General features: G+C 40.7%; 2 protein-coding genes across 5 annotated transcripts in view; both read right to left on the bottom strand.

Moving 5' to 3' along the window:
- slx4 (SLX4 structure-specific endonuclease subunit homolog (S. cerevisiae)) overlaps positions 1–10,341 on the bottom strand; it is a 33,713-nt gene extending 23,372 nt beyond the window's left edge. The window contains exons 1-5 of one of the 2 annotated variants that reach the window (XM_061922741.2): positions 10,171–10,341; positions 9,123–9,569; positions 8,846–9,053; positions 4,463–4,684; positions 672–895 (exon numbers count right to left, since the gene is read on the bottom strand). In XM_061922741.2, coding sequence (XP_061778725.2) covers positions 672–895; positions 4,463–4,684; positions 8,846–9,053; positions 9,123–9,495 — 1,027 coding nt within the window. In that variant the 5' untranslated portion in view covers positions 9,496–9,569; positions 10,171–10,341. Of the gene's footprint in view, positions 1–671; positions 896–4,462; positions 4,685–8,845; positions 9,054–9,122; positions 9,570–10,157 lie in introns of both variants that reach the window. The other variant, XM_061922742.2, reaches the window with a different exon arrangement.
- A 664-nt stretch (positions 10,342–11,005) lies between these two features.
- The window catches only part of crebbpa (CREB binding protein a), a 71,314-nt gene continuing 54,463 nt past the window's right edge, over positions 11,006–27,856 (bottom strand). For 2 of the 3 annotated variants that reach the window (XM_061922739.2, XM_061922738.2), the window contains exons 13-31: positions 26,724–26,936; positions 24,947–25,261; positions 24,484–24,663; positions 23,790–23,955; positions 22,612–22,730; positions 22,144–22,383; positions 21,934–22,022; positions 21,375–21,455; positions 21,094–21,150; positions 19,391–19,468; positions 19,228–19,295; positions 18,886–19,036; positions 17,841–17,987; positions 17,414–17,527; positions 17,012–17,177; positions 16,253–16,420; positions 15,839–16,000; positions 15,379–15,660; positions 11,006–15,204 (exon numbers count right to left, since the gene is read on the bottom strand). In XM_061922739.2, coding sequence (XP_061778723.2) covers positions 12,919–15,204; positions 15,379–15,660; positions 15,839–16,000; positions 16,253–16,420; positions 17,012–17,177; positions 17,414–17,527; positions 17,841–17,987; positions 18,886–19,036; positions 19,228–19,295; positions 19,391–19,468; positions 21,094–21,150; positions 21,375–21,455; positions 21,934–22,022; positions 22,144–22,383; positions 22,612–22,730; positions 23,790–23,955; positions 24,484–24,663; positions 24,947–25,261; positions 26,724–26,936 — 5,082 coding nt within the window. In that variant the 3' untranslated portion in view covers positions 11,006–12,918. The remainder of the gene's footprint in view (positions 15,205–15,378; positions 15,661–15,838; positions 16,001–16,252; positions 16,421–17,011; positions 17,178–17,413; positions 17,528–17,840; positions 17,988–18,885; positions 19,037–19,227; positions 19,296–19,390; positions 19,469–21,093; positions 21,151–21,374; positions 21,456–21,933; positions 22,023–22,143; positions 22,384–22,611; positions 22,731–23,789; positions 23,956–24,483; positions 24,664–24,946; positions 25,262–26,723; positions 26,937–27,856) is intronic. The other variant, XM_061922740.2, reaches the window with a different exon arrangement.

Consider the following 27,856-nt stretch of genomic DNA (forward strand, 5'->3'; position numbering starts at 1 on the left):
TTACACTCACCAAAATTGATGGGATACAATATATATTGTATTGGTTTTGAAAATAAAAAATAGCAAAATGGCCCCCATATTGCTTTAATGTTTCAGTGTGCGGCCTTAAGTGGAAAAAGTTTGGACACTTATGGTTTAGATTATGTCACGGTTTTGAAAAGCAATGATTTCCCACACGTTGTGATAAGTGATGGTGCTGGTTTATGTCCAATAGGTAGCAACAGATGCTCTCTTTATGGGTGTGCCAAAAGTTACACACTTGGACCAGAAAAACAAAAGTTTACCTTCCTCTACAAATACATCAATTTGTAGTCAGAGTTAATATGATCATTTGTATCAATTTGGTATTGAATATCCTGAAAGTGTTCGATTATATACTGCATTTCATGGCTGAATTATTCCCATTTCTGTAAGCAACAGAACAATAACTTGAGAACTAAAATATTTTAAAAGTAATTGACGAAAAAGTACCATTACAAAACAGTGCTCTGCACAGCATACAGATTCCATCCATTCCCCTTTCATAATAAAATTCCTTTGTGAAGAAAAACTTTAAAGTAATTAATGCCTTTCTAATCTGATGATCGGCAACTAGACAAAAGTTGAAACGCAAAATTCTAAAATTAGTGAAACATCATAAATGAAACAGAGAACATTACACAATGCCGTACCTCCATCTGATCTCCACTTTAAGACAGCAGTCTTGGACGAATGAGAAGCTGTCTCTGTGTTTGTCGCACTGGGACTTGCTTTCTGCTGTTCCAACAGGGACGAAGACAGAGCCAGGGCCACCATTGTGTCCTCATCCAGGGGTTCGTTTTTTTTCCTGGGCTTCTTCCTCGCTGGTAGTCCTGAAGTAGTTGTGCCTTTCCTTTTTGCGCCTCCAGTCTGTGAGCTGAATATTACAAAATCATCAGGTTCTATAACAAAATATAGGAAAAACACGCACTCTCCAAAAAACTTAATAAAACAAAAATAAAGAGGTGCACGGTAAAAAGTGTACTTAAAGAAAAAGTAAAGCTAGCAACAACACTCGTGTCCTTCTAATAATTTTAATACAATCTGCGCAGGGGCTACCAAACAGACCGGTTTCGAAAATGTCTTGGTCAGTGTGCAATTTTCAACAGGAAGTGATGCACTTAAATAGTCACAGCTGTGGTCAATCAATTGACATAATAAATCACAAACAACTTCAAAAATTAAAGTGCACAAATAATAGAATGGAAAATTGTACAAAATAAATCAAAGACTCATCATAGCAAAATAAACTATACTGGATCTAGCTATATCTATAACAAAATATGTCTAGAAAGACAGCTCAAGAACTTTATAGTGAATATAAAAGTCAACACCTCCCTATAAAAAGCACAGGTGTTTATGTTGGTAAAATCAATTGTGGAGCTCCTTCAGCAACAGGCTGTTACATCCACAGTGCAGGAAGGAGCAATATCATTTCTACCCACAGCCATAATACTGCATAACAAACTTAGGTAAATATTGTAATCTGTTTTTCTCTTGGTGTGCAAATTATACATGTAGTGTGCACAATGAGTGTCACTATAGTGTTGGTTTTATATGTGTATAGTACAATATTTTATTGTGCAATATGCATACATTTACACAGTATATATGTGCATAAGTGGCACGTGTTATTAATATTACTCGTTCTTTATTTTTATTTTTTTTATATATATGTTTTACTTTTTTACTGTACAGTTTATGCAAAATTTACACTGCAACCACATAATGTTCCCATTGTGGGATGAATTAAGTCAATCCAATCCTAATAACCTGTACAGAAAAAATTTGGAAAACATACCTGTAAAATCATCAGTTTTAAAGCTTAAACATTAAATAAGTTGCAGCAAAATAACTGCTTTTGAAAATTTGCCATGGGTCAAGGACAACAAAGTTGTCATTAAGTAATTTTAAATGTTACAGTATATGAAATGTATATGGTGACTACAACCAGCTGGGATAACCACAGGCCTTAAAGGCCTCCCTTAGGTGCTCACACTCTTTTTTTTCTGCCTGTGATTTGGTGGAAACTGTATCAAGTGTGTTGTAGGATTCTGAGAACGCCCAGTTTGTGCTGTGGTCAAAAAATAGATATTGTGTGAAGGCGAGGGTTTTTCTGTAGACCTCAATTTGCACATCACAATCCAAAAAAGGCAACTTATTGTCTCTGACATCCTCATGTGTGGATCTGATTTTATTTGTCAGTAACATATCTCTACTAATGACTTTAGCCCCACATCACCCAAAAGACTGTTAATGTGCTGGCACACAATTGTATGTTACCATGAATTGATTAACATGGACCCCGACTTAAACAAGTTGAAAAACTTATTCGGGTGTTACCATTTCGTGGTCAATTGTACGGAATATGTACTGTACTGTGCAATCTACTAATAAAAGTTTCAATCAATCAATCAAAAACAATGGCACCACAATAGAGCGAAACCATTCTTGTTGGACATGTTTGGGGCATGTCCCTAAATTAGATGATACATACTCTGTATTCAGCACCATTTTCTCAGACTAAGACTGTTGTATCTAGTCTCTGAGCATAAACTGATGAAGCCTGCTCAGATGAGAAGCAAAACGCGTTCGACAATCTAAACAGTCCTGAGAATACAATGATTTGGATGAAAACCATTATTGCAGCAAAGAACATCATGAAAAGTACCCCTGTGAGGGGTAGTGCTGTTCAGGATTTTATAGGGATTTTAGCACAATACCTTAAGCATACAGTATATTTAAATCGACTAAAGCAGTGATTCTCAAACTGTTGTATGTGGGCTCCATCTACTGGTACGCCAAATAATCACTTGATTAAAGGGGAACATTATCACCAGACCTATGTAAGCGTCAATATATACCTTGATGTTGCAGAAAAAAAGACCATATATTTTTTTAACCGATTTCCGAACTCTAAATGGGTGAATTTTGGCGAATTAAACGCCTTTCTAATATTCGCTCTCGGAGCGATGACGTCACAACGTGGCGTCACATCGGGAAGCAATCCGCCATTTTCTCAAAAACCGAGTCAAATCAGCTCTGTTATTTTCCATTTTTTCGACTGTTTTCCGTACCTTGGAGACATCATGCCTCGTCGGTGTGTTGTCGGAGGGTGTAACAACACGAACAGGGATGGATTCAAGTTGCACCAGTGGCCCAAAGATGCGAAAGTGGCAAGAAATTGGACGTTTGTTCTGCACACTTTACCGACGAAAGCTATGCTACGACAGAGATGGCAAGAATGTGTGGATATCCTGCGACACTTAAAGCAGATGCATTTCCAACGATAAAGTCAAAGAAATCTGCCGCCAGACCCCCATTGAATCTGCCGGAGTGTGTGAGCAATTCAGGGACAAAGGACTTCGGTAGCACGGCAAACAATGGCGGCAGTTTGTTCCCGCAGACGAGCGAGCTAAACCCCCATCGACCCTAGCTTCCCTGGCCTGCTGACATCAACTCCAAAACTGGACAGATCAGCTTTCAGGAAAAGAGCGCGGATTAGGGTATGTCTACAGAATATATTAATTGATGAAAATTGGGCTGTCTGCACTCTCAAAGTGCATGTTGTTGCCAAATGTATTTCATATGCTGTAAACCTAGTTCATTGTTGTTAGTTTCCTTTAATGCCAAACAAACACATACCAATCGTTGGTTAGAAGGCGATCGCCAAATTCATCCTCGCTTTCTCCCGTGTCGCTGGCTGTCGTGTCGTTTTCGTCGTTTTCGCTTGCATACGGTTCAAACCGATATGGCTCAATAGCTTCAGTTTCTTCTTCAATTTCGTTTTCGCTACCTGCCTCCACACTACAACCATCCGTTTCAATACATTCGTAATCTGTTGAATCGCTTAAGCCGCTGAAATCCGAGTCTGAATCTAAGCTAATGTCGCTATAGCTTGCTGTTCTTTCCGCCATGTTTGTTTGTGTTGGCTTCACTATGTGACGTCACAGGAAAATGGACGGGTGTTTATAACGATGGTTAAAATCAGGCACTTTGAAGCTTTTTTTAGGGATATTGCGTGATGGGTAAAATTTTGAAAAAATCTTCGAAAAATATAATAAGCCACTGGGAACTGATTTTTAATGGTTTTAACCATTCTGAAATTGTGATAATGTTTCCTTTAAAGTACCAGTAGAGTGGAAAGCAATTTGCCTCTATATTGAAGCTATTATCATATATCATATATACAGTATCTGATGTATGACACTGAAAAACTTCCAAAGTTTGCAAGTAAATAGATATGATCAAAATAGCATCAATCACAAAGAGATTCCCCAGCCATTTTAAGTGAGAGCTAGCAAGACAGGTCCTTTCATCACCAACAACAATGCAAATCATGCAGACTTTATGAGAGCCAACATCAGAGGTCTACCAGGCACCTCACAGATTCCACTGTACTGTATATGCTTGAGTTGTGTAGTTTGGGCTGTTATATACATACATCACGTTGGTAGCAGCTGCACTTTGTGTCTCCTCAGTCTGTCTCTGCACGGCCTGCAGCAGGTCAGCAGGACTGACTCCCATGTCTGACGAGCAGCGCTTCAAGTGGGTGGAGCGACTCCTCTGTGACTTAAACTTCTTGCCACAGATTGGACAGTCGGGCACACCACGAGGACGAGGAGGATGGGGAGCAGCTATTTGGTGTTCGGTGTCGTCCAAACACCTACTAACAGATATTTACACAAATGGAAAAACAAACATAACATTAACACTCGCATTCACACCGATGGACAATTTAAACCCAGTTATTTTCCCCCATGTCGTCCCTTAGAGGACAAAACATGGTTTTAAATGTGATTTATAAATAAATAAATCGTTATCTTAATTAAAAAAAAAAAAAACATACCGGTACTGCCTTTTCTGTACCAATCATCCATGACCAACACGGATACAGAGCACATGTATTAGCTTTAAATGTTTCCATTTATTTATGGTGATTGCTATTGACAGTTTTCCTATATCAACACAATATGTAAACTATTATTCTCTTTTATTACATAGAATTGTTTGATGATCAAAACAAAGTCAATAGGGACGACGTGGCGCAGTGGGAGAGTGGCCGTGCGCGACCCGAGGGTCCCTGGTTCAATCCCCACCTAGTACCAACCTCGTCACGTCCGTTGTGTCCTGAGCAAGACACTTCACCCTTGCTCCTGATGGGTGCTGGTTAGCGCCTTGCATGGCAGCTCCCTCCATCAGTGTGTGAATGTGTGTGTGAATGGGTAAATGTGGAAGTAGTGTCAAAGCGCTTTGAGTACCTTGAAGGTAGAAAAGCGCTATACAAGTACAACCCATTTATCATTATTTATTTATCATAGTCGTACACAATAACTAAAAAAAGGGAAAAAAATACCGTATTTTTCAGACTACAAGGCGCACTTAAAATCCTTTTTTTCCCTCAAAACTCAACAGTGCGCCTAATAACCCGGTGTGCTTAATGTACGGAATTAATCTGGTTTTGCTGGCCTCGAAGCAATTTTATTTGGTACATGGTGTAATGATAAGTGTGACCAGTAGATGGCAGTCAAACATAATAGATACTGTACGTGGTAAAAGGTATGATGGCAATGTCCATCCATCCATCCATTTTCTAGCGCCTAGCCCCTTCGGGGTTGCAGGGGCCGCTGGAGCCTATCTCATCACTCAAGTAAAAAACATCAACATTTTAAATGTTCCATTGAGAATATAGAACATTACACAGGGTGCTCAAAAATCTATCAAAATGTTTTAGTACGACTTTGGTAAGCTATGAAGCCGCTCCGCTTGGTGGATTGTCGGCGCATTAAACATACAAGTATTATTATGGTGTGTGTATAAGGTAAGACATTATCTGGCGTTTCGTTTCGCAATATCATGCAAAAACAACTTTTCTTACCTTTTGATACCTGCTGATCTGTATTTGGGATCTGCATAAATCCTGAAAAACGCGCTTCCGCCTTTGTAGTCCGTACCGACACCGTAGTCGATAATCTTCTTCTTTTTCTCTATCTTCTTGTTATGGGACATTCATCCTCTGCTGTTGCAATTTCTAATATAAAGTAGTGTAAAGTTCTTACTTATATCTGTCAGTAAACTCGCCATGAAAGTGCTAAAACATACCGGTAAAGTGAGTTTACATTATTCACCCAAGGAACTTTAGTTATTAGGGGCGGCATGGCGTAGTGGGTAAAGCGGCCGTGCCAGAAACCTGAGGGTTGCAGGTTCGCTCCCCGCCTCTGCCGTTGTGTCCTTGGGCAGGACACTTCACCCTTGCCCCCGGTGCCGCTCACACCGAAGAATGAATGATGAATGAATGAGTTGTAAAAATGAATGATGGGTTCTCACTTCTCTGTAAAGCGCTTTGAGTGTCTAGAAAAGCGCTATATAAATCGAATCCATTATTGTTAGAGTTCCGGTCGGGCGGTTTTTCACGGGACACATTTCCAGCCTTGTTGTTGTTTCCGGATGAGGAGATGTTGCTCCGTTATTGATTTAAGTAAAGTCTGAATGTCATTTAAATCAGTAAGCGCCAACTTTTGACACATCTTCCACGCTACAACAAAGATAACGTGGAGAAGACGCTGCCGAAGGTGAACCACGTAAATAAGACCGCCCACAAAACGGCGCATCCGGAACCGACTGTCAGAAAGCGGCTTGAAGATAGTCTGTAAAACATAATCTATGCAACATTTTGACGAAAGAACCACCATTACATGTTAGGGATGTCCTGATCCGATATTTGGATCGGATCGGCCGCCGATATTTGCCAAAAAATGCGTATCGGCAAGGCATGGGAAAATGCCGATCCAGATCCAGTTTAAAAAAAAAACTCCGGTCCGTGTTTCCTAACGCACCGATTTAAATAATACATTCCACTTTTCTGCTGCTCCCTAATTTCCGTTCCGCATTTTCCAGCACACCTTCAACACATCTACAGGTCTGTGGATTCTCACGCAGTTGCTTTTAGCTGCTGGCATTACACGACAGGCTCTTCTCACTCTTTCCTGTGTCTCCTTCTCACAGAAAGCAAGCGCACCTTCTTACACACGTCACATACTATCACGTCATACGTCACATACGTATACGCCCTCTCCGAGCAGAGAGGTAGCAGCATGGCTAACGTTAGCTGTGATGCTAGCGCAGCCGTGTGACCAACGTTCCCTGTAAGGTGCGAGCCTGTGCAATTGCGCACTGCTCAAGCGTCCTCTGCGCATAGCAATTATATGCCACGCACAAAATCAAATAAAAAAATAAGCACATAACAATTTTCGACACACGACAGAGAAAACAGTTTTCGTCATCATTGTTCAAATATTGTAACGTCTGTCGAGACGCTTATCTCCATTCGGTGCCACACGCCCACACCATCAAAATGCAGAGGCAAACATTTCCAGATCAACACCGTATGAAAAAATTAGTGATTTTTTTTAGTTGTGATTTCCTTCTCTGCATGAAAGTTTAAAAGTAGCATATATCATTGCAGTATGAAGAAGAATGTTTTAATGTAGACATGCAAGCCTTGAAAGAACATTTTGAAAATCAAGACTACATTTCCTGCAAATGGGTGCATTTCTACCCTATATTTTAACTTTAGATTTATTCTCATATCAAACTCTTTTGGCTGTCTTTTTGACGGCGCCCCCTCCACACCCTGGATTATAAATAATGTAAATAATTCAATGTGATTATCTTGTGTGATGACTGTATTATGATGATAGTATATATCTGATAGTATATATCTGTATCATGAATCAATTTAAGTGGACCCCGACTTAAACAAGTTGAAAAACTTATTCGGGTGTTACCATTTAGTGGTCAATTGTACGGAATATGTACTTCACTGTGCAATAAAAGTCTCAATCAATCAATCAAAACACATAGAATCATCATACTGCTGTGATTGTATGCATCAAGTGTTCATTCAAGGCTAAGGCAAAATATCGAGATATATATCGTGTATCGCAATATGGTCTTAAAATATCGCAATATTAAAAAAAGGCCATATCGCCCAGCCCTAGTTTCAATGATGCCATTTCTGTTTGTCATGTATAATTTTGTCTATTTTGTGTTTAGCCTTGAATAAACAGGTCAGTTTCTTGTTGCCAACCATTGTGTATTATTCAAACTCCCCTAATTCAACTGGCTAGTTGTTATCAAGAGTACTAAAACCCTTTTCAACATGATTCAACTAAGTAGGCTAAATAACTTTAAACTTTAATACATGCTCGGATAGGCCAGTATCGGTATCGGTCAGTATCGGTATCGGATCAGAAGTGCAAAAACAATATCGGTATCGGATCGGAAGTGCAAAAACCTGGATCGGGACATCCCTATTACATGTTATGTAGACCACAAGGAAGTGTTTTCAATTTAGAAAAAAAAAATCAAAAATAATATAACTTCTTTACTGCGCCCTATAATCCGGTGCGCCTTTTATATGAAAAAAGATCAAAAATAGACCATTCATCGGCAGTGCGCCTTATAATCCAGTGCGCCCAATGGTCCGGAAAATACGGTACTACTAAAGTTAAAGTACCAATGATTGTCACACACACAACAGGTGTGGCGAAATTATTCTCTACATTTGACCCATCACCCTTGATCACCCCTGTGAGGTGAGGGGAGCAGTGGGCAGCAGCAGCAGCGGCCGCACCCGGGAATCATTTTTGGTGATTTACTAATCCCGCCAATACTGATCTGTGGCCGATTGATCAGCAAATCCTTAGTAAATAATGTAAATGTTATCAATGGAGCATGAAGAGCATAGTTTCTTGATCAACGTGATGCTCCAAATGAAAAGCACTTGGAGACTTCTTATTAGCAAATAAAACAAACAATCCCTGACCTGTTGATGTGCTGTGTGCGTCCTTCGGGTGTCATATGAGACATGTCTTTGTGGCAGATCTGACAGAAGAAGAGGCCCCCATCCTCTAGGTCCAGATGGTGGGCCTCTGCTGCCTCACGATCAAGCTCCTGCTGCAGTCGCATGGCCAGAACTTCATCACTATTCAGGGACCTCAGTTGGTTGTCAGAGACGGAGGATTGTGGTACACCTAGGAGTGTGTGTGTTTATTACTGATAGTAATACGAATCTGTAATTATATTTTCATTATATATCTTACCTGTTTGTGGAGGTTCAGGATCCATCCCTAAAGGCGGACTCTTGTGAGCCATCCTCGGTGGACTTGCTCTTTTGAAGTGCTGCATCCTCTTGAGCACTATCTCAACACGCCTCCACGCATGGTTATCAGTTTTTTGTCCTGAAGCTGCTACAGCGTCTCCTGAATCATCCACATCCAAACACGGCGATCCAGTTGCAACACAATGAGAGGCATCACCCTCCTTTTGCTTTCCTTTCTTGTCTCCATCGCTGGGCTGACTTGAGGGCTTCTTGTCTGCAGCTCTCTTTTGTTGTTTAGGCTCGACTACTTTCTTGCAAAAACGCTTCAGCCTCTTGGAACAGAGATCGACAAAGTCCTGGTCCGAGTCGTTCATGATTTTACAGCCTTTTTATGTTGCATTGAAAAGGGAGCCGGCGTCATCCGAGAGTATCCGAGTGGTCGCAGGCACTGTTGTGGAAAAAATAGAAGTACAGTTTTGCATACGTTTAGCATGAAGGACTTAATTTGAGCAAACATAGATATAAAAGAACAGAGTTTGGTAACATTTAAGATGCTGTCTGTCTCACCATGACCAAGACATAACCTAACCTGTGTGCATCTCTGTGTAACTACTGGGCATCCCTCCCCTTGCAAATAAGCTTGTGGATTTGGGGCATGTCCTGTCATGTTCACTACGTCACACGGCCATCTTTGTGTGTGTCTGTGGGTTATAAGCATCCATAGTTAAGTAAGCTATCGATACAATGATGATACTTTCCGTATGGTGACATCATTGTGTTTAGAATGTATCGGCTCCAACGACCTCCCGCGACCCTGAAAGGGACAAGCGGTAGGAAATGGATGGATAGAATAACACAGAGTTTTGCGTTAATAGCTTTTGAGTCGATATTCCACCACAAAAGTTAATATAATTGATACTGACCTGTGCGGTAACTATAACATTTTAAGTATTTTAATGTTTTATCCTATTAAATGGTTTACAGGCCATCTTTTGTAAGATACCCAACAACACACTAGCTAGCTAGCCTAGCATACATTGTTTTCTCACCGGCCTTGGGAGCATCATCGTTCCACTTCATACTTGCAATTCAAAACGTTACGCCATCGTTTCCATATGTGTAATGTTAATGAAGACATTAAATATTACGGAGTTGTTTTTTTAATTCCATAAATCCAACACCGGACGGCTAATATTTCACTTCTGGTCACGTGACGGAAAAGGAAGTCCTCGCACTTCCGCGTCAGGAAGAGTAATCCATTTTTGTACTGTTTCTGTACTTGTTTTGATTATTATTTCTTTGATTGTATGTCAATGTTGAATATTATAAAGTGTTTTAAAATTTAAAAAAAAGGAAGAGTAATCAATCAGCCATCAAAGGGACGCACTTTCATACGCATGCGCATATACAGGGGGAGCATGAATTCCAGAACACCGGACGTACGATAATTACAGTACCCTAACGATCATTTACTTAATATTTACGGTTATATGACCCCTTTAATATATAGCTATTAATAAACACTAACACATCGTGCACTGCGCCTGATGTGGTCCATGGTCTCACGTGCTAAATACAGCCAGGTGGATGCGCTATTCTGTCATTTTTTCAACAGTGCATTTTAAGCGATTCCGAGCACTTATTGTGCAGTGTTTGGCAACTTCGAGTATGCACGATCATGACTTTCCTCAATGATTTACGGTTTGACATGAAGAGCTGGTGTCAATGTGTAAACTGCTGTTAATCAGTTTTTTATAAACGGGTCCTCATTGGTATGTAACTTAAGCCAATGCCAGTGGACGCCTGGGCAATACAACATCTTGTACAATATCTCACAAAATATTTCAGCAAACATTTTTATTGCAGTACATCTTGAGACAATACTAAAGCATTACTTTAGAGTAGTCAGTGTACAGCAGGTTAGGTTTACGATCTACCAAAAATATGACTCAAACTTGTCCAAGGTGTACACCGCCTTCCGGCCGAATGCAGCTGGGATAGGCTCCAACAACCCCGAGAGGGACAAGCGGTAGAAAATGAATGGACGGAAAATTACTCAACACAGCCATTGTTATCCAAAGAGCTGGCAACACAAACAAGTACCAGGGTAATTGTGCAGTTCATTGAGGTTAAACATTAACTACAACATGAGCCCAAAGCCACCTTCAAGATGACAAGTGCCTTGGTGAGGAAGCGGAATGTGATGGTGACCAAATCAATTTAGACAATGGCGGCGTCAAAACCTTTTTAGCGGATATAGTAAATCTATACAAGCTGTACACTGACTATTCTAAAGCAAATCCAGGTTTCATTTGAAGATATACCATAATAAAAACACATGTATGCATATATAATAGGGCATTTAGTATTACATTAGTTTGTAGACCCAACAATGTTGAAACAAATAACCACAAGTGCTTAAGGTCTGAGCTGCTTTTAAACTGATAGGGTGAACTCTTTAGAAAAATGTAATACTTGAAATCAGTCCTTGACTGCAATCTGAAGTGTTCTCAGAATTTCCAACCCACCTATTGTCAAGTGGCAATAGAGAAAAGCGTTATTTGAATTGAAGATCCATGCGGACATGTATTTGTCGAACGCGGGGGGAAACTGAACCATTCACGAGAAATAAGAAGTGTGCCTCATGATGTAGTCAACCGAGGACTGTAGTTCATCTGTTGCAGTTTATTTAACAATATGGTATAGAAGTAAGAAATGAGCCTTTTACCAGTTTGTACAGTGTTTTCATTCTTCCTTATATTTATAGTATTTTGCTTTAAGTGAATTTACAGTAGAAGAACCGGCAGCTCTGACTGCCGATTTCAAGTGTTGGTGAGAAAAATGCAGATTGAGGACTCCAGATTGTGCCTCCATTCTTCAGATGCACTTCTAGTGTATCATTTTGAGGGTGGACCATCCCCACAGATGCAATGCCACTGTTGAAAATCATTCCACCTCAGCTTAGGGGGCTGCTCTCTTTAAAACATTTGTATGACAAATGATTTCTTTTAATGTCAAAGCAATTCATCTCTACACCTGCAAAACATGTTCCAACGTCCGAGCGATGAGATGGAGACTTGTGAGTCTTAAGTTTGTGAGACCAGAAGAATCTGTGATTCTTTTAGTGACTGTGAGGTTTGCGACGGTGTCTTCATGTGCACCTGGATACATGGCTGTGTAAACAACCTGCCACAGTCCAATTTCTATTCGAGTACAACCGAGTGCTCTTCATACACACAGAGAGTAGAAGAGAGGTCTCAGGTCTTAACACATCATCCTGAATGTAATGACATAACACCTGACGACAACAGTCAGGAATGACAGCTTGACAATAGAACATAAACCTGACCCAGCTCCCAGACAAACTAATACACAAAACACTTGTTTTCTCCAATGGTACAAAAGATATGAATAATATAATGCAACTATATATTTCTTTAAAAAAACGAAAAACAAAAAAAACAAAACGGAAAAGGCATGATATCATACCAAGAAAAAAACAAAAATAAATTGAGTATTGGACACATTTGGTCTCAACCAAAAAATATAATCTGTGACTTCATCCCTCAACATTTTCAGGAAGAAAAAACCCTTAACTAAGGAATATTGTATTCCCAATGGGGTGTTGGATTTTTATTTTTCCTCTTAACAATTCTCTTTTTTGTTTTTACAACAGCTTTTATAACAGGTACAAAAACAATCTCAATAGTAGAAAGAACAAAGCACTCTTTCATAAAAGAGTCTGAAGGGAAATCAGGACAATTTGGGACAGAGTTCTTCATTTCGCAGCAGAAATGCTACAAACCCTCCACAAACTTCTCTAGCGTGTCACCTGTAGCATCTCCCACCATGCTTAAGTCACTATTTAATACCCCCCTGTTGGGAGGGTTAAGCTGCGGTAGCATGGCGCTTTGTTCTGGTGTCCCCAAGTGTGCCTGTTCTAAGGACCCTGACAAAGGGCCCCCGAGTCCTGGATGGGGAGAAATTGAGTGAGACGGAGGCGGGTGTTGCGGCGACGGCTGCGGTTGGTTCTGAATCTGCGGCGAGGGACTGGAATGTGGCGGTGGCTGTGAGGTCGGACAGGGGGATTGAACTGGCGCAGGCGAGCGCACTTGGTTGCTGAGACTGTTGACTAGTGTGGGCTGGCCGGGGAGATGTGGCCCACCCTGACCGGCAAGCAAGTGGGTCTGGGGGCTCATAGGGCTAGACTGGGCAGGAGAGCCCATCTGTTGCTTGAGGACGGCCTGCTGCTGGGGAAGTTGTTGTTGTTGCTGCTGCTGCTGCTGCTGCTGCTGCTGAAGCATGCGTTGATGTAGCAGATTCTGAGAAGGGTCTATTCCCATGCCAGGCTGTGCCATCTGTGCCATAGGTGGGAGCTGCCCCATGGGCCCTCCGCCTGCTCCTGCTTGCATGGCTTGAATCTGCTGCTGCTGCTGCTGCTGTTGTTGTATGCGGAGCTGAGAGTATGTAGTTGCTGTACCCTGTGCCTGCGTGGGGAACTGGCTGGGGTGGCCCTGTGGCATCACCCCCTGTTGCTGTTGTTGTTGTTGTTGTTGTTGTTGTTGTTGTTGTTGTCTCAAGAGTTGCCGGCGATAGAGCTCTTGAATTTGTGGGTTGGTATGTGCTGCGTTCATCAGCTGGCCTTGAGGCCCCAATGTTGCCATACCCTGAGCCAGAGGCTGCTGGGGCTGTTGAGATGGCATTCCTGGCCTTTGCACAGTTCCTCCTGGCATGGCCAGCGCCTGCATTGTGGGCAAACCAGGCGGCTGTTGTTGACCTGGTTGCTGCTGTTGTGGTTGGTTGGCGTGATACTTGGCTGTTCGCTGTTTGATAAAAGCAGCCATGAGCTGAGGGTTGGATTTGAGGATGTTGAGAACTTGTTGCTGTTGCTCGGGCGAGCTAGGAGACTTGAGAGTGCGAAGAAGATCATGGAGGGCATTGGGGGCTATAGCACCAGGTCTTTGTGGTGTCTGAGGCCGTGCACCAGGCTGCTGTGGTATGAGCATTCTCTGACCCTGAGGCTGCTGTCCTGGGGTCATCATGGCTCGCTGCAAGGTCATGGGCTGTGGTGGGGTCTGGCCTGGGACAAGGCCTGGTTGTTGAGTCTGTGTTGCCTGCATGGGCCCTGGAGCGCCAGGCCATTGACCTGGGGCCATGTTTGGTTGCATGACTTGTGGTCCCCTAGGCCCCGATACCATCTGCATAGGTGGTTGCATTGGTCCCGTCACGCGCTGTTGAGGCTGCTGGGGATTCATGGGCAAGCCGTTCATGTTGACCAGGTAGTTTTGCTGGTTCTGTTGGGCCTGGGCCATCAATTCGATGTGCCGTGCCATTTTGACAGCAGCCAGGGGAGGTTGCTGTTGTATTTGCTGTGGCTGAGTTTGCTGTGGTACAGGGGATTGCTGCTGATGTAGAGGAGAGGCATGGGGCCCTGGCTTACCCTGGGACACAGCTGCTTGAGGCTGTCCTTTGCGAGGTGCATTGGGGAAAGAAGGAGACATGCCTCCTGTTGAGTTGGGGGTCAGAGGCTGATTGGAGAGTGGCTGCTGTGGTGTCTGAGGTGTGTTGGGCGTGGCATGGGAAGTGGGGGTACTTGGAGCAGCTGATGCAGGTGGGGACGGTAGCGGCATTGTTCTGCCTTGCATGGTTGCCATTCTTCTCCTCATCAACTGAGCCTGCTGAAGTCTGTGTTGAAGCTGCTGCTGGCGAAGCTTGTGCTTGATATTCAGGCAGAACGGGACAGGACACTTGTTCTCTTGACAGTTTTTTGCATGGTAACAGCATAAAGCAATAAGTTGTTTGCATACAGGACAGCCACCATTTGTTTTCCGTTTGCAGCACTTTGTGTGCTGCACCACTCTTTTCATCTTCTGGCAGGACGGCAGAGAGCAGTTGGCATTGCGACACTGACAAGCGTGGACAAGAGACTGGATGCAACGTTGGATGCTTAAACGCCGGCTTTCCTGTGGACTCTTCGAAGCCTCACCACCCTGGCTGTTGTCATCATCCAGGCCTAGACCCCATTTCACCATCTGGTGCTCATGGCCCTTTGCGTTATAACAACTAATGCAAAGATCAAAGTCCTGCAAAAAAAAGGAAAGACGAAAACATGGTAAATAAAATGAAAAGCATTATGAACATTCAGCCATAATAGTTTTACATATAATTTTCTTTGTAATCTAATGGACATTCAGTGAGAAAATTACTTTTTGACAGTATTAAAAAGTAGATACCGGTATGTCAAAATGGGAACACACCTCACACACAGTGCAGTGCCAGCGTGTCTCCACATGGTGCTTGCACTCGTTGCACGTGTAGACAAAGCGGTCCTGCCCCTGATTGTGCAGCTCAACCAGCATGCACATTGTACTCCACTTGCACCGCCTGAGAGAGCTGAACTCCCAATGTTTGTCCCTTGCCAAAGTCAGGAAAGCATCCCGGCCATCCATTAGGTCACAGGAGAGCAGGGGGTCAGGGTCAATGATGGGATGCAAGGTGTTGATCATGGGAGCAGAGTGGAGGTGGATTACAAAGAAGACCTATAGCAAATAAAGAAACCCTTAGAGAATCAGCTATATACTACACTCAATCAATGAACTCTGTTTAATTACATGCAACAATAAATCCAAATCCATGCACATAATTTAAACGTGTGGTCTCAGTCAAAAACTGCTTTTTTTTAGCTGTAAATAGTAAAAAAACCTAAACAAGTCTGACCTCTTTGTGCTTCTCCAAGGTGGCATAAAGCTTCTGGGACAGATCATTAGCTACATTCGGCATTCCAGGCTTCTTCTTGTTGGCTCGGCTCAAGCTGCTCTTGTTTTTATTAGTCTTCTTGTTGTTTTTCTTCTTAGCATTTTTGCTGTCACTTGGAGTACCCTGAAATTAACATACAATTGGAAACACTTGTAATCACTGTAGAGATGACTTGATTCAGCCTATATATCAGGCGGTTTACAAAACGTACAAAACCTAAAAAGGTCAAAGAAAACTGCACTACAGATGAAAAAAAAAATACCAGTGGTGGATGCACAACTATATGGATAGTGTTGCTAATGCAATTATTTTTAAAGATGTAATGAATTAAACTGTAGAACAAGTAAATAATCACAGAGGAATGGTGACACGCACCTCAGGAGTTTCAGTGGCCGCAGTGTTTTCTTCTTTCTTCCGTTCCTCCTCCTCCTGCTCCAGCTCCTTGATGCTTTCTTCTAGCACATTAGGCCAGAAATCACCTTCAAAGTAGGGCAACTCATTGGCGCTGGTTAGACGGTCCTCAGTTGCCTGTTTGAAAATATCCTAAACAGAAGACAAAATGCATTTGTATTTTTAATTTATCATGTACTGTAGTGTTCAAATACATTTGCACACAACCCATGAAAAAATGGACAATAGACAATACTTAGCCTCATATGTGCATGTCACTTTCCTATCGATGTTATTTATATGAACACATTATTACATTTTACTAAGTCTGTTATAAATAATGATTTAATGCAGATTAAACACACATTCATCTGAATAAAATAAAATAAAAACAATTAACCCAGCTGTAGTGCAAACAAGCTTGAGGAGTCTACATCAATGTGGATAAAAGTTTGTTTAGAAAAACAACTTTTTATGTTGACATAAAGATGTTGAAAGTGTTAAACAAATGACCAAAAAGCGCATATAAATACCGTTTTTTTTCCTTCATTCTCTTTGTTAATGTAAACAGAAACACGATTAATATAGATTCAAATGGAAGATATTTAGTTGTGATAAATCAAAATAAACCCACAGCAAATATGTTTGGTCAGATTAAAATGTTTAGATGTTTGACAGTTATAATTTAAACACATCCCTGAAGTAAGTTTTTTTGTATATGCTCCACTCTAAAGATTTGCTCACCTTATAGTCGTGCAAGATCCTTTCTCCAAAAGCTTTGTCTAGCATCTTCCGATACCAGTCCTGGAGTCTCTTAGGTTTAGGAATCTTCTGCTCAAGAGGGTGGCAGTGGAAAATGTAGTCATCCCCCTCACTTGGTGGACAGGCCCAAATGTGACCTTGAGCATAGCTTCAGAAGCCCATATAGAAAGAAAGGTTAGATCTGAGAATTGCTGTTGACATGAACAAAATATTTGTCCTATGAAGAACCAGCAACCTCAGCAGAGAACATTTTATTTTGGTCTTTTTCTTTTGTCAGAGTTGAAATGTTGGCCAAAAACAGACATGTTTGCAAAACACAAATGTCCACTGCAGAGAACGCCGGCTCTCAGGAGGATAATCATAGTGTAATTGTATGATAATTACCCAAGTTTCTTAGCATATTCTAGATAACCGATGAGGATCTCATGGTACACTGCTGTTCGTAAAAGTCGAGGTTTGAAGAAGTGAATACTGTCAAGGTACGATATGTAGACTCGTCTGAAAGAAGGTAAGGAGAGAGAAAATGTTAGTAATTCCTAAAGGGAACCATTAGTAAAAGGTAGCACAATTCCATGACCCATAAGCAGTCAAAAATCGTTTCACTGCAGACTTTCATGAACTATCCATCCATCCATGCCTCACAATACGAAAATTCAGAGTTCAATCCCAGGCTCGGGATCTTTCTGTGTGGAGTTTGCATGTTCTCCCCGTGACTGCGTGGGTTCCTTCCGGGTACTCCAGCTTCCTCCCACCTCCAAAGACTTTCATGAACTAAAATAAATCAAATCAATTGAACAAAAGTAGCACAAACCTAGTGTTGGGGTATGAGCATTCAGACCCGTACTCCTGTACATGCATGCCAAAGAAGCACACGTCAACGCCATCAATCTCTTCGAAGGCAAAAAGTGCTTTGGTTCGGTAGGGAAACGTCTCAGGCATTTCACCTGTGTCTACAAATCTGAAATCATCAACAGACAACAATTATTTTAACATGTGAGTTGAAATGAGAAATATGTTGTCATAGCGTACGTTTTTAAAATGCAAATATAGTTTGCATTACCGTAAATGGACTTTATACACCCATCATATGAAGCCTTCCAAAACAGAGTTTCATGTGTGTGATGATTTTTAGTTCCATATTTTGGTGAGAATTTCTTTAAGCCTTAAGGTAACATCTTCCAATACTTCTTTGCTTAAGCACGGACCTCCACCAAGGTGGAAAGACTATAGTATGAATATCAATTTAAAGTATAATTTTAGCAAGTGCACCATTGTTTTTGACTTTGTGCATCATTGCGAAGCATTTTGGATTTTTAATATTTATGTAAGTTGGTGAGAACAATCGTATTAATCCCAAATTTCTGAAAACAGTATTTTCCATAACCTTTTCAGTGCCTGGAAATTGCATTTTAAAATTCCACAACTTCCAGGTTTTTCATGATTGTACAAATCCTGCATGGCAATCAGATTTGTAGTTTTTGCATAATCCTGCTAACAAACAAATTAACACACAAACGTGTAATAACATCTCCCACCTTTTCACTTGGAAGTAATATGAGGCTGAATTAATTTCACTTGTGTGACAATGAGTTCGAGAGAATGTTTGCAAACCTTTAGGAAAGGTAGCAAAAACCCAAAGTCCGTCGATTTGCGAAAAAAAAGCTTTCTCCTTGAGTGTCCTCATTGTGTGTATGGGATGAATTGACTGGTACTTTTTTAAAATACATGAATAATTGCCTAATCGTTAGTTAATTACCTTGAGCATTGCCCTTTTGGAAAATAAAAAACAAATTAGCTTAAAAAATAATAAAAAAAGACTTGTAGCTTTTGTAAAACGTAGTCAGTCATGCTCTTACCTAGCTTTCATGCCTGGTTTAACCTCCACTGTTTTGTCAGAGCTTGCAACCACCCGCACAAACACCTCTCCAGCCTCTGGATGGTTCTGTCTCTTAAGAAATTTATTGACGCGATCCTCTATATACATTCCCAGTCGCGTTGACTGTAGTCCTATAGTGAACAAACACAAAGAGACACTAATGAAACATTTGAAAAACATGTTTTATCTATATTTTCTGAGACCATTTAAAAGATAAAGCAACAATGAAGAGGAATGAAGAACGTCACTGAAACCACATGTACTACAACAAAAAAGGTTTAAAGACCTGACGTCTTTGACAAACAAAGAAAAAGGTACAAACTTTTTGCAGAGAACTTGTTGTCTTTCCGTGTTTTGCCACTCTTCTTCAAACAGTTGTCACAGACGAATCTGACGATAATGATTGTGGGACAGTACAATTTAATCACACTGACAATATGTATTATTGAGCATTTATCATTTTTGGATCAGGTTTGTTTTCTCACCCAGATGGCCAAATGACCTCGTAGTGCAAGACACATATCTGGTGCATTTTTCTTCCACAATCTTTACATTCAACAAACCTGAAAAGCACATAAATGGCAGACTTACAAAGACGCATCAAAAACATTAGCAACTGAGACAACGGTCGTAACCAACCTGTTTACCTTTTTTTTTTCCCAGTAAATGTGACATATATTGCGTGCAGGCCAACCAATGCAAATGCCAAAGAGTTTCATTGTACAGTTTGTGCAACTTCACTTGACACATGAAAATTGTTTGAAACACATAGTGACACACAGTAGGGATAGGTACCTAAACCCGGTTCCAAAATGGCACCAAGGCTTAAGTACAGTTAATAGTAGTAACCAGGCCAAAAATGGTCCGGTATTATACCAAGTACCATATCATCCCCAGTGGAGTGGGTACCGAAACCCGGTTCCATAATAACACTAGTGCTGACGTAAATGGTGATAACCAGGCAAAACAAAGAAGTTCCTACCTAATTCCAGTGCAAAATGAATGCACATGTAACCACTAGAGACACCAAGTCTGACGCTCTTTTTAAACTGTATTGCAGACCATAACACACCAACTGCAGCCTTAAAGCGGAACTGCACTTTTTTTTACATTTTGCCTATCATTCGCAATCTTTATATGTAAGACAAGAACACACGTTTTTTCTTTTTGTATGCATTCTAAATATTAAATGTGATCAAAAGTCTGCTTACAATGGAGTCTATGGGAATCGCCCTGTTCCGCGCTCTAAAAAACATCCAAACACCTGCAACAAGGTTTTATATACACGCTGTCAGTATGTAATGTAATGTAGGCACATTCATAATAACATGTCATATTTACGTATTTGCTCATTTTAAGCATACAGCATCACATTTTCAAAAACACATCACAGAGTTTGCTTTTCTCCTTCGACAACACTGATTACTCCTCACTGCAGACTTCATGAGAGCCAACAAACATAATAAAACATCACTTACTGTACAATGTCACTAGGATGCCGACTGATAGGATGTTATACTCCGGTATGGATAAAGAATGACTTATTGTCCTCACAAAAGGTTTAAAAAAAACAAACAAATTGGTTTTCAAAGTTGACTAACTTCTCAGTTTATGTCCACATCATTTTACTATCAAAGTGAGGTATTGTATTTAATCTTAAATAAACTCTCACAAGCTCCGAGGCAAGAAAGCAGCTCAGCAGCTGAGGATGTCAATACAGCAAGCAAAAGGAAATTGCCTCTCTCTGATCGATGCACCGCTAAATGTTGGTCCTTAATGTTAGCGCTTAAATTAATATGAGGTCACAACATGTAAATGGAGTATTGCTGGCGCTTTTTGGATGGCTATTTATTGTGTTCTATGGCCACAATAAACGCAATGACGTCATGGCTCACATTGGCTCCATTGTAAGCGGCATTTTATTTCCGAGATAGAGTGTCTACTTGCTCGTTTTAATGCAATAATTATGATGATTTGTTGTGAATTTTCTTTCTAATTATTTAATTTGTTAGATAGCTTTTCTAATAATCTTATTGAAATATTAAAATAACTAGAATGTCACAAAATTCAGCAGAAATGTGTATGGTTTCAGTTTCTTAAGTTCGGTTTGAGTACTGTGCAGTGGCACTGTATTAGAAGTACTGATTTGGCACTAGTAATAAAATGTACAAGCGGTGTGTACACTTACGGCTCAGGTTCTAGTACGTCATTCTTCTTTTTTTCAAATTGGTCTTTTGAGATCATCCTGAAGTCAGGGGAATGAACAGGAAACAGTAAGAAGTAAAGAAGTTAGAAAATAATTGGAAAATGACTGAACAAACAAATGACTATCACAAACTCTTGATCCATCTGTAGCTGGTTTTCGAATGACATGTATAAGAGCTAATTGCTAAATTGCATAATTGCTTACTATTTAGTTTATTGTCACAGAGAGAAAATTAAGCAAAATAAATCAGTTTTATTACTTACGTCTGTGGTTGTGCAGGATCATCTCCTAATGTCACGCTCTCTCCCTGAATCTCATTGAAGCATTTCTCACAAAAATGGTACCTGGAGGAATACATATTGGGTATTGCAATCATTAAATTTTTTAAGTACACTTAACAGCATAGCAATGCAAGTTCCATAATAAAGACCAAAATACAATATTTTACAATTGTTGGCTGTAAAAAAATATTCTACAATGCTGCATGTGACTACTGCTTCTGTAGTGCTCTGCACATTGTGCAGGCAAAGTTGGAGAAATTGACTGTAATTACAAAGTTCATACGGCAGGGGGTGCAATGGAATTTACATGGCTGAACAACCATACAGTGGATTTGAAATATAAGGGCAAATGTGGAAGCAATTAGGTTATTTTATTTGTATATGTTGTACAAAAGAAGCAGTCAAATTGTAGGGCAAATGTTAAGTAAATCAATATTTTACATTTGTTTTAGCATCCTCATTGCACGTGCAATGTCAGTTGTTAGCAAGGAGTCTTTTCCAATTTTTTAAGCAATTCTTGAAGCATATGTATGATGAATACCTGTTCTGATAACTGAAGTATGTGCCTCCAGTTGGGATGGTGCATAGCTGTTTCCCATAGCAACAGAGCGTTTGAGGAGAAAACTCGTACTGCAAAAAAAGTGAACAAAAATGTAATTATTAGTAAATTAATATATAAAGTTAAGCTCTGACATGTAAATGCCTGACAATGTATGTTTTTACATCAGTTAGTTTGCCATCTCCATCATACCTTCCTCCCACAGCAGTAGCCCAAGCTTTGCATGACAGGGTCAATCTCTGCCTCGAACACCTCGGCCAGCTTGGAGCAGCACTTGTACACACGAGATGTCTTACGATTGTACAGCCATGCATTGTTGAACATTAGCCACACATCATCCACATACTGCCAAGGATCTTGATATTGGCCTGTGTCTAGTTTGCGTTTTATTGTGGACAGATCTATTGGGTTTTTAACAATGTCAAAGTAGTCCTACAAAAAAAAAGCACAGATTTTAGGTTACAGAGCACAGCAGCAATACATTGATGGTGCAAAGTTCCATTATTTTTCTAGTTTCAAAATTAATCTAAAACAAAGTTTTTTTCTATTGTGCTTATCTTTGTTTATTAACAAATTATAGAGTGCTTAAATTCCACACAATCATATAGCTCAACGGTTTAATTTTTAAGAGGAAACCACAGCGCTGTGTGTGTTACCTACCGGAATACACAGAAGCATGGGGTCTACTGGCTGTCTAAAGGGCAGTGACTCTGAATCCTGTCTATAGAGCGATTCCAAAGTCGGCATCAGAGCTTGGCGCAACTCCTCTGGTTTAAAGACTGAAAAAAATAGACATTTTTAGAAGTTATATGCATGCAAAAAACACAGATCACTGTTTGTGTGTATACAGGTGTCTTAGTACGACATACCATCTATCTATTTGTGAGTCGTAAATAGACCGCAAACCAAGTCATTGTAAAATCTATATAAAACTCTTACTTATAGTGAACAGAGAAAAAGGGCAAATATAAAGACAAACCAAATCAAGTCCATCATGTAACACTCTCTAGTATGGGGTATTATGGGAACGTAAAGCAGTGGATGAAACTACAACAACTTGTAACCTGTCTCGGTCTCATCTAATGCCTTTTTTATATGTAGTTTTTATTTGTGCTTCTGTATTTGTTTTTTTAATTTATGTTATCTGTCTTGGAACAAGGGCAGCACGGTGGAAGAAGGGTTAGTGCGTCTGCCTCACAATACGAAGGTCCTGAGTAGTCGAGAGTTCAATCCCGGCCTCGGGATCTTTCTGTGTGGAGTTTGCATGTCCTCCCCGTGACTGCGTGGGTTCCCTCCGGGTACTCCGGCTTCCTCCCACCTCCAAAGACATGCACCTGGGGATAGGTTGATTGGCAACACTAAAATTGGCCCTAGTGTGTGAATGTGAGTGTGAATGTTGTCTGTCTATCTGTGTTGGCCCTGTGATGAAGTGGCAACTTGTCCAGGGTGTACCCCGCCTTCCGCCCGATTGTAGCTGAGATAGGCTCCAGCGCCCCCCGTGACCCCGAAGGGAATAAGCGGTAAAAAAATGGATGGATGGATGTCTTGGAACACTAGATAGAAACTAGCAGTGGTGCTATAATTTGACATATTTACACTTGCATTGTTGTAAATGTCCATAAACAGTGTCCCTAACAAATTAATAAAAAAAAAAATAACCGGCAAAATCCAAATCTGCATGCTTCTTGAATAAACTAAAATATACAACACTTTCCCAGAAAATGCTGTCAATATTTTTAACAGAAGCTAACATTGACTTATCAATTGTCTAGCCCACCTTTTCATTTTACCGAACGCATCTTGTTCTAATTGTAAATTGCATGGCATTGGACGCCTACCTTTCTTCCGAGAGGGCGATGAGGAGGAGGTTCTGTTGGTTCCCTCTGCTTCCTCCTCTTTGGGCTCTGTCTTCAGTTCCAGCTTTTTCTCCTCTACCTCCATTGGCTCCTGCTTCATTTGTGGCTCCTCCTTCTTTGTTGATGAGGTACTTGAGTCTTCATCAGTCTAAAAAGAGAGAGAGAGAAGGAGAAAAAAAAGAAGGAAAAACAAATAAATAACTCCAATGGCACTTAGTTGTGCAAAGTCTTCTGCCAAGTTGAGAATCTCCACAAGAACAATTCAAAACAGTTTTACAGATGCCAACCCTACAAATTTCTCAGTGACATGTGTAAAAGTGAAATTAATTCACTGACAAAAACAGCCCACACTCAAACTCTTGTTAGCTCTCTGCAGGCTACCAGGTGGGACTGAAAAAAAACTTATGGTGAACAGCCACATAAAGAAATTGCAAACTTGTATTATCTGGATTGTTGAACTGGTCAACTAGTGATGAAAAGGTATGTATTCTATACAACACCAAAATTACTAACAGGGAAGAAACAATTTATCTCCACTTTTACATTTGCATGTGGGAGAGTAATAGGAGTTCTTTACTATTAAACGTTTATTTACTACAAGTCAGTGTGTTTGATTATAGTATTCATTTTCAATATAACAAATCAAACAAATCTTAATATCATAGCTCCCACCAACCTCCATCTTGATTTCATGTTTGCCGCCAGTATGGCCAAACTCTTGTTGATCTTGGTGTGCCTCTACTTTAACCTCCGTAGGCGGCAAGTCTGCTGTGGCATGCTGCGAGTGCAGGTCAGCGCTAGCAGCCGAGGCTGGCGTAGGCACCCGGTTGTCCAGACTGGTGCCTGGTTGAGACAGCTGCAGGGAAAAGAAAGAAAAATGACAATGTGATGTAAATGTGGCAGATCAACTGGGTAGTTGCATGCAGACCTGAAAGTACAGCAAAGATGAACACTTGTCATACACATTAATGGCTTTCCTAAGTTGGACAAAGGTGCAATAAAACAATTGTAATGGATGTTGCGAAGACTGGTGAAATGTAATTATCACAGAGCGAGGTGAAGATGATGGGACGGGTGGGTACATGACAGGAAGTTTGCAGGGGTTAGAGTTGAGGGCATGCGTAGGAGCTCAGGCTCACCGGTGTGGTAGGGGGCTGAGTAAAGGGCTGAGGCGGGGGCTGCGTCTGTGCTGTTGAGGGAAGTTCCACTTGGGTTTGGGGCTGAGTGGGGCAGGGTGGGGTGGCACCTTGGGTAGAGGCAAGACCAGACTGGGTGGGAGTGGCACTACGGCTGGAGGACTGGGGGAAGGGCGGGTTAGTGACAGCCCCAGCTGTGGAGGCGGAAGAGGCAGCAGGCGGAGGAGTTGAGAGCAAGGGGGTTTGGGAGGAGACTAGTTGAGTGCCCAACGAGGGGCCAAGTGCATTCATGGGGGGGTTAGCGCTCTGCTGCTGCTGCTGGAGAAGACATACAAAAGGCGGACAAGCACACAAGATAGGCAGACAAACAAAGTTATCAGAACAGACAGACACACCACATCACACATACACAACACAAAAATGTTGGCTTAGAAAGCACCTTGGCATGGAAACAAATCAAATCTATTGATTAGTATGATTATAAGACTATAAATTAAATGCAATTATAGTGGTGCCTCAACTTACGAGTACCTTAAGTAATTTGAGATACGAGCGGTCCGAGCTTTTTTTTATGCTTTAAATTGCGACCATTTTTGCTCTTGTTTTAAGTCGTATTTGTAACAGGGTTGTGCTATAGAGCAGTAAAGAGTTAATGTATTGTTACACGTTGTTGGTCCTGCTACATTTACACAAAAAACAAAAAGAAGTTTTGGTTAGACAGTGGATGTGCAGGTTTGCGCTCCGCTCAGATTGACATGCTCTCCAACCATCTGAACTAAGAAAGTTAGTGTTAGAAGGTGAAGCGGACGACCAAATCAGAGAGAGAAACCATTAAATATACCGGTATCCAACCTGTCAGCGGCCTACTGGGCAAAGCAAGCGCCGTTACAGAGTCAGTTTGCATCACACAGGCTTCAGCGATAGTTTTGGTTGACAAACACCTCGCTTGATGTGTTGTAACTCAGTAGAGACTTCTCCAGTCCGTCCGTCAAAGATGTCGGAGATAAGTGTTACCAGATGCCATGAGAGAAACACGCAACAAGCTCTATGAAAACAAGTAGCTTATAATAAGGGGATAATACGCAGACAAAACTGGATGGAGAATTTGCGAAGGAGATGCGCATTAATCTGTTACCTCAAAGTAAATAATCTTAATAAATTATTACATAAAACTACTGTTTTTTGTAATCAATGCTATTGTAAATATTTCCAAACAGTATTTATTATCTAAAAGTTTGTTTTTCTATTTAAAAGGCATATTACATGTTAAAATTGGGGTGTACAAGTGTTCTGAGTTAAGAGCCTGGTCATAGAACAATGTGCTTGTATGTTGAGCTACCACCATATTTTAAAACAAATTGTAATGTTCACAACTAACATTGGCTATTCACACAGGTAGGGTTTTATAGACGCCTGCATTTGATGAAAACATATTTCAGAATATTAATATCAGAATTCAAGTGCAGGCTAACTTCTCTCATTACCATAAACATTTACCGGTAATAAGAATGGTGCAATGACTTATTATATATTGAATATAAATATATATTATATAATGTATATAATATAATATCTGAACTAAATTTTGTACGAAAATTCATATTGGGAAAAAGTATTTGGGAAACCACACGTCCAAACTTTTTGTCGATGTATGTGTACAGAGAGCTGGAAGGATATGAAATTAGGAATGTAAGATAAACAATACAGTACCATAAATCAAACAATGCAGTGTTATTGGACTTTACTACGTGCATATGTACAACACTTATTGATGTCTCACCTGGGTCACAGCAGCCTGTGCTTGTGGCTGACCCATACCGGGTGTCAAAGTGACATTCATTGCTCCTATTGCAGAGACAGCAGTAGATCCCGGAGGGAACTGAGTCTGAGCCATAAACTGTCCCTGGTTGGCTGTCTGGCCCACCATGTTGCCACTGTTGTGACTGGCAATCATACCCTGGGCTTGAGGCATTCTGGAGGGTGACAAGCCCACCTGGACAGCAAAAGAAAACCGGACTATTAATACAAGAGGATTAATTAAAAAAAATAATTCTGCATTACTTGCGTACCAGTGACATTATACAAATAGTGATAAATAGTGAAGTGCAATACAGTATCACAAAAGTGAATGCAACCTTTACATTTAGACAATGACGGCTATGTGTTGAGTGACCTTCTTTCCTGCTATAGACAGAAAGCTACATACTGACGACTCAGTCCACTTTTTTACCGGGGATCTACTGTATTTACTCTGAGGTAATGTATGTTTGGATGAGTGTATTATACCACATATTCTTTAATCAGAAAAAACAGCATATGTCTTACAATCCTGTGAACGATGGAAAATGTTACGAAATTATCACAGCCCTATTAACCTATGAACAAGCTATAAAGTCATCATACACTGAGTTGCCAACATTTGGTGTTTGCAATCTGGTAAATTCAAACCCCTCGCCCATATCATAAATATGGTTAGAAATAGATGAAAATTAATAATATTCAGTCATATTTTATGCTACTGAAAGATTGTGTATGTGAGGAGCACTCTGCTGTTTTTAAGGACCTACTTCCAAAAGTCAAAGATCCTCTATATGACAGGAGTGTTCTGGTGCTTTTAAGGACCTACTGTAAGAAAAAAAAAAATACTAGTTAAAGGAAGATTCTCCAGAAGAGTGTTCTGCTGTTTTCAAGAACCTTCTGCAAAAATGTTGCACTTGCAATTTCAATCTGATGACATTTACGGCCAGTTGAATAGTCCTGCTGTAGTACATTACGTACCTGAAAAAGCTCTGGACCCCCTTCATCTCGCCTTTCTTTCGCAGTGTCCGAATGTTTGTCAGAGCAGAAGTGTCAGAGGATACCCCGCCTTCACTTTATGGAAATATCAACTTTCCACTTTTCTAATTGATTTCT

Source organism: Nerophis lumbriciformis, linkage group LG27 (assembly GCF_033978685.3).
Source record: "Nerophis lumbriciformis linkage group LG27, RoL_Nlum_v2.1, whole genome shotgun sequence".
Classification (NCBI taxonomy): Eukaryota; Metazoa; Chordata; class Actinopteri; order Syngnathiformes; family Syngnathidae; genus Nerophis; species Nerophis lumbriciformis.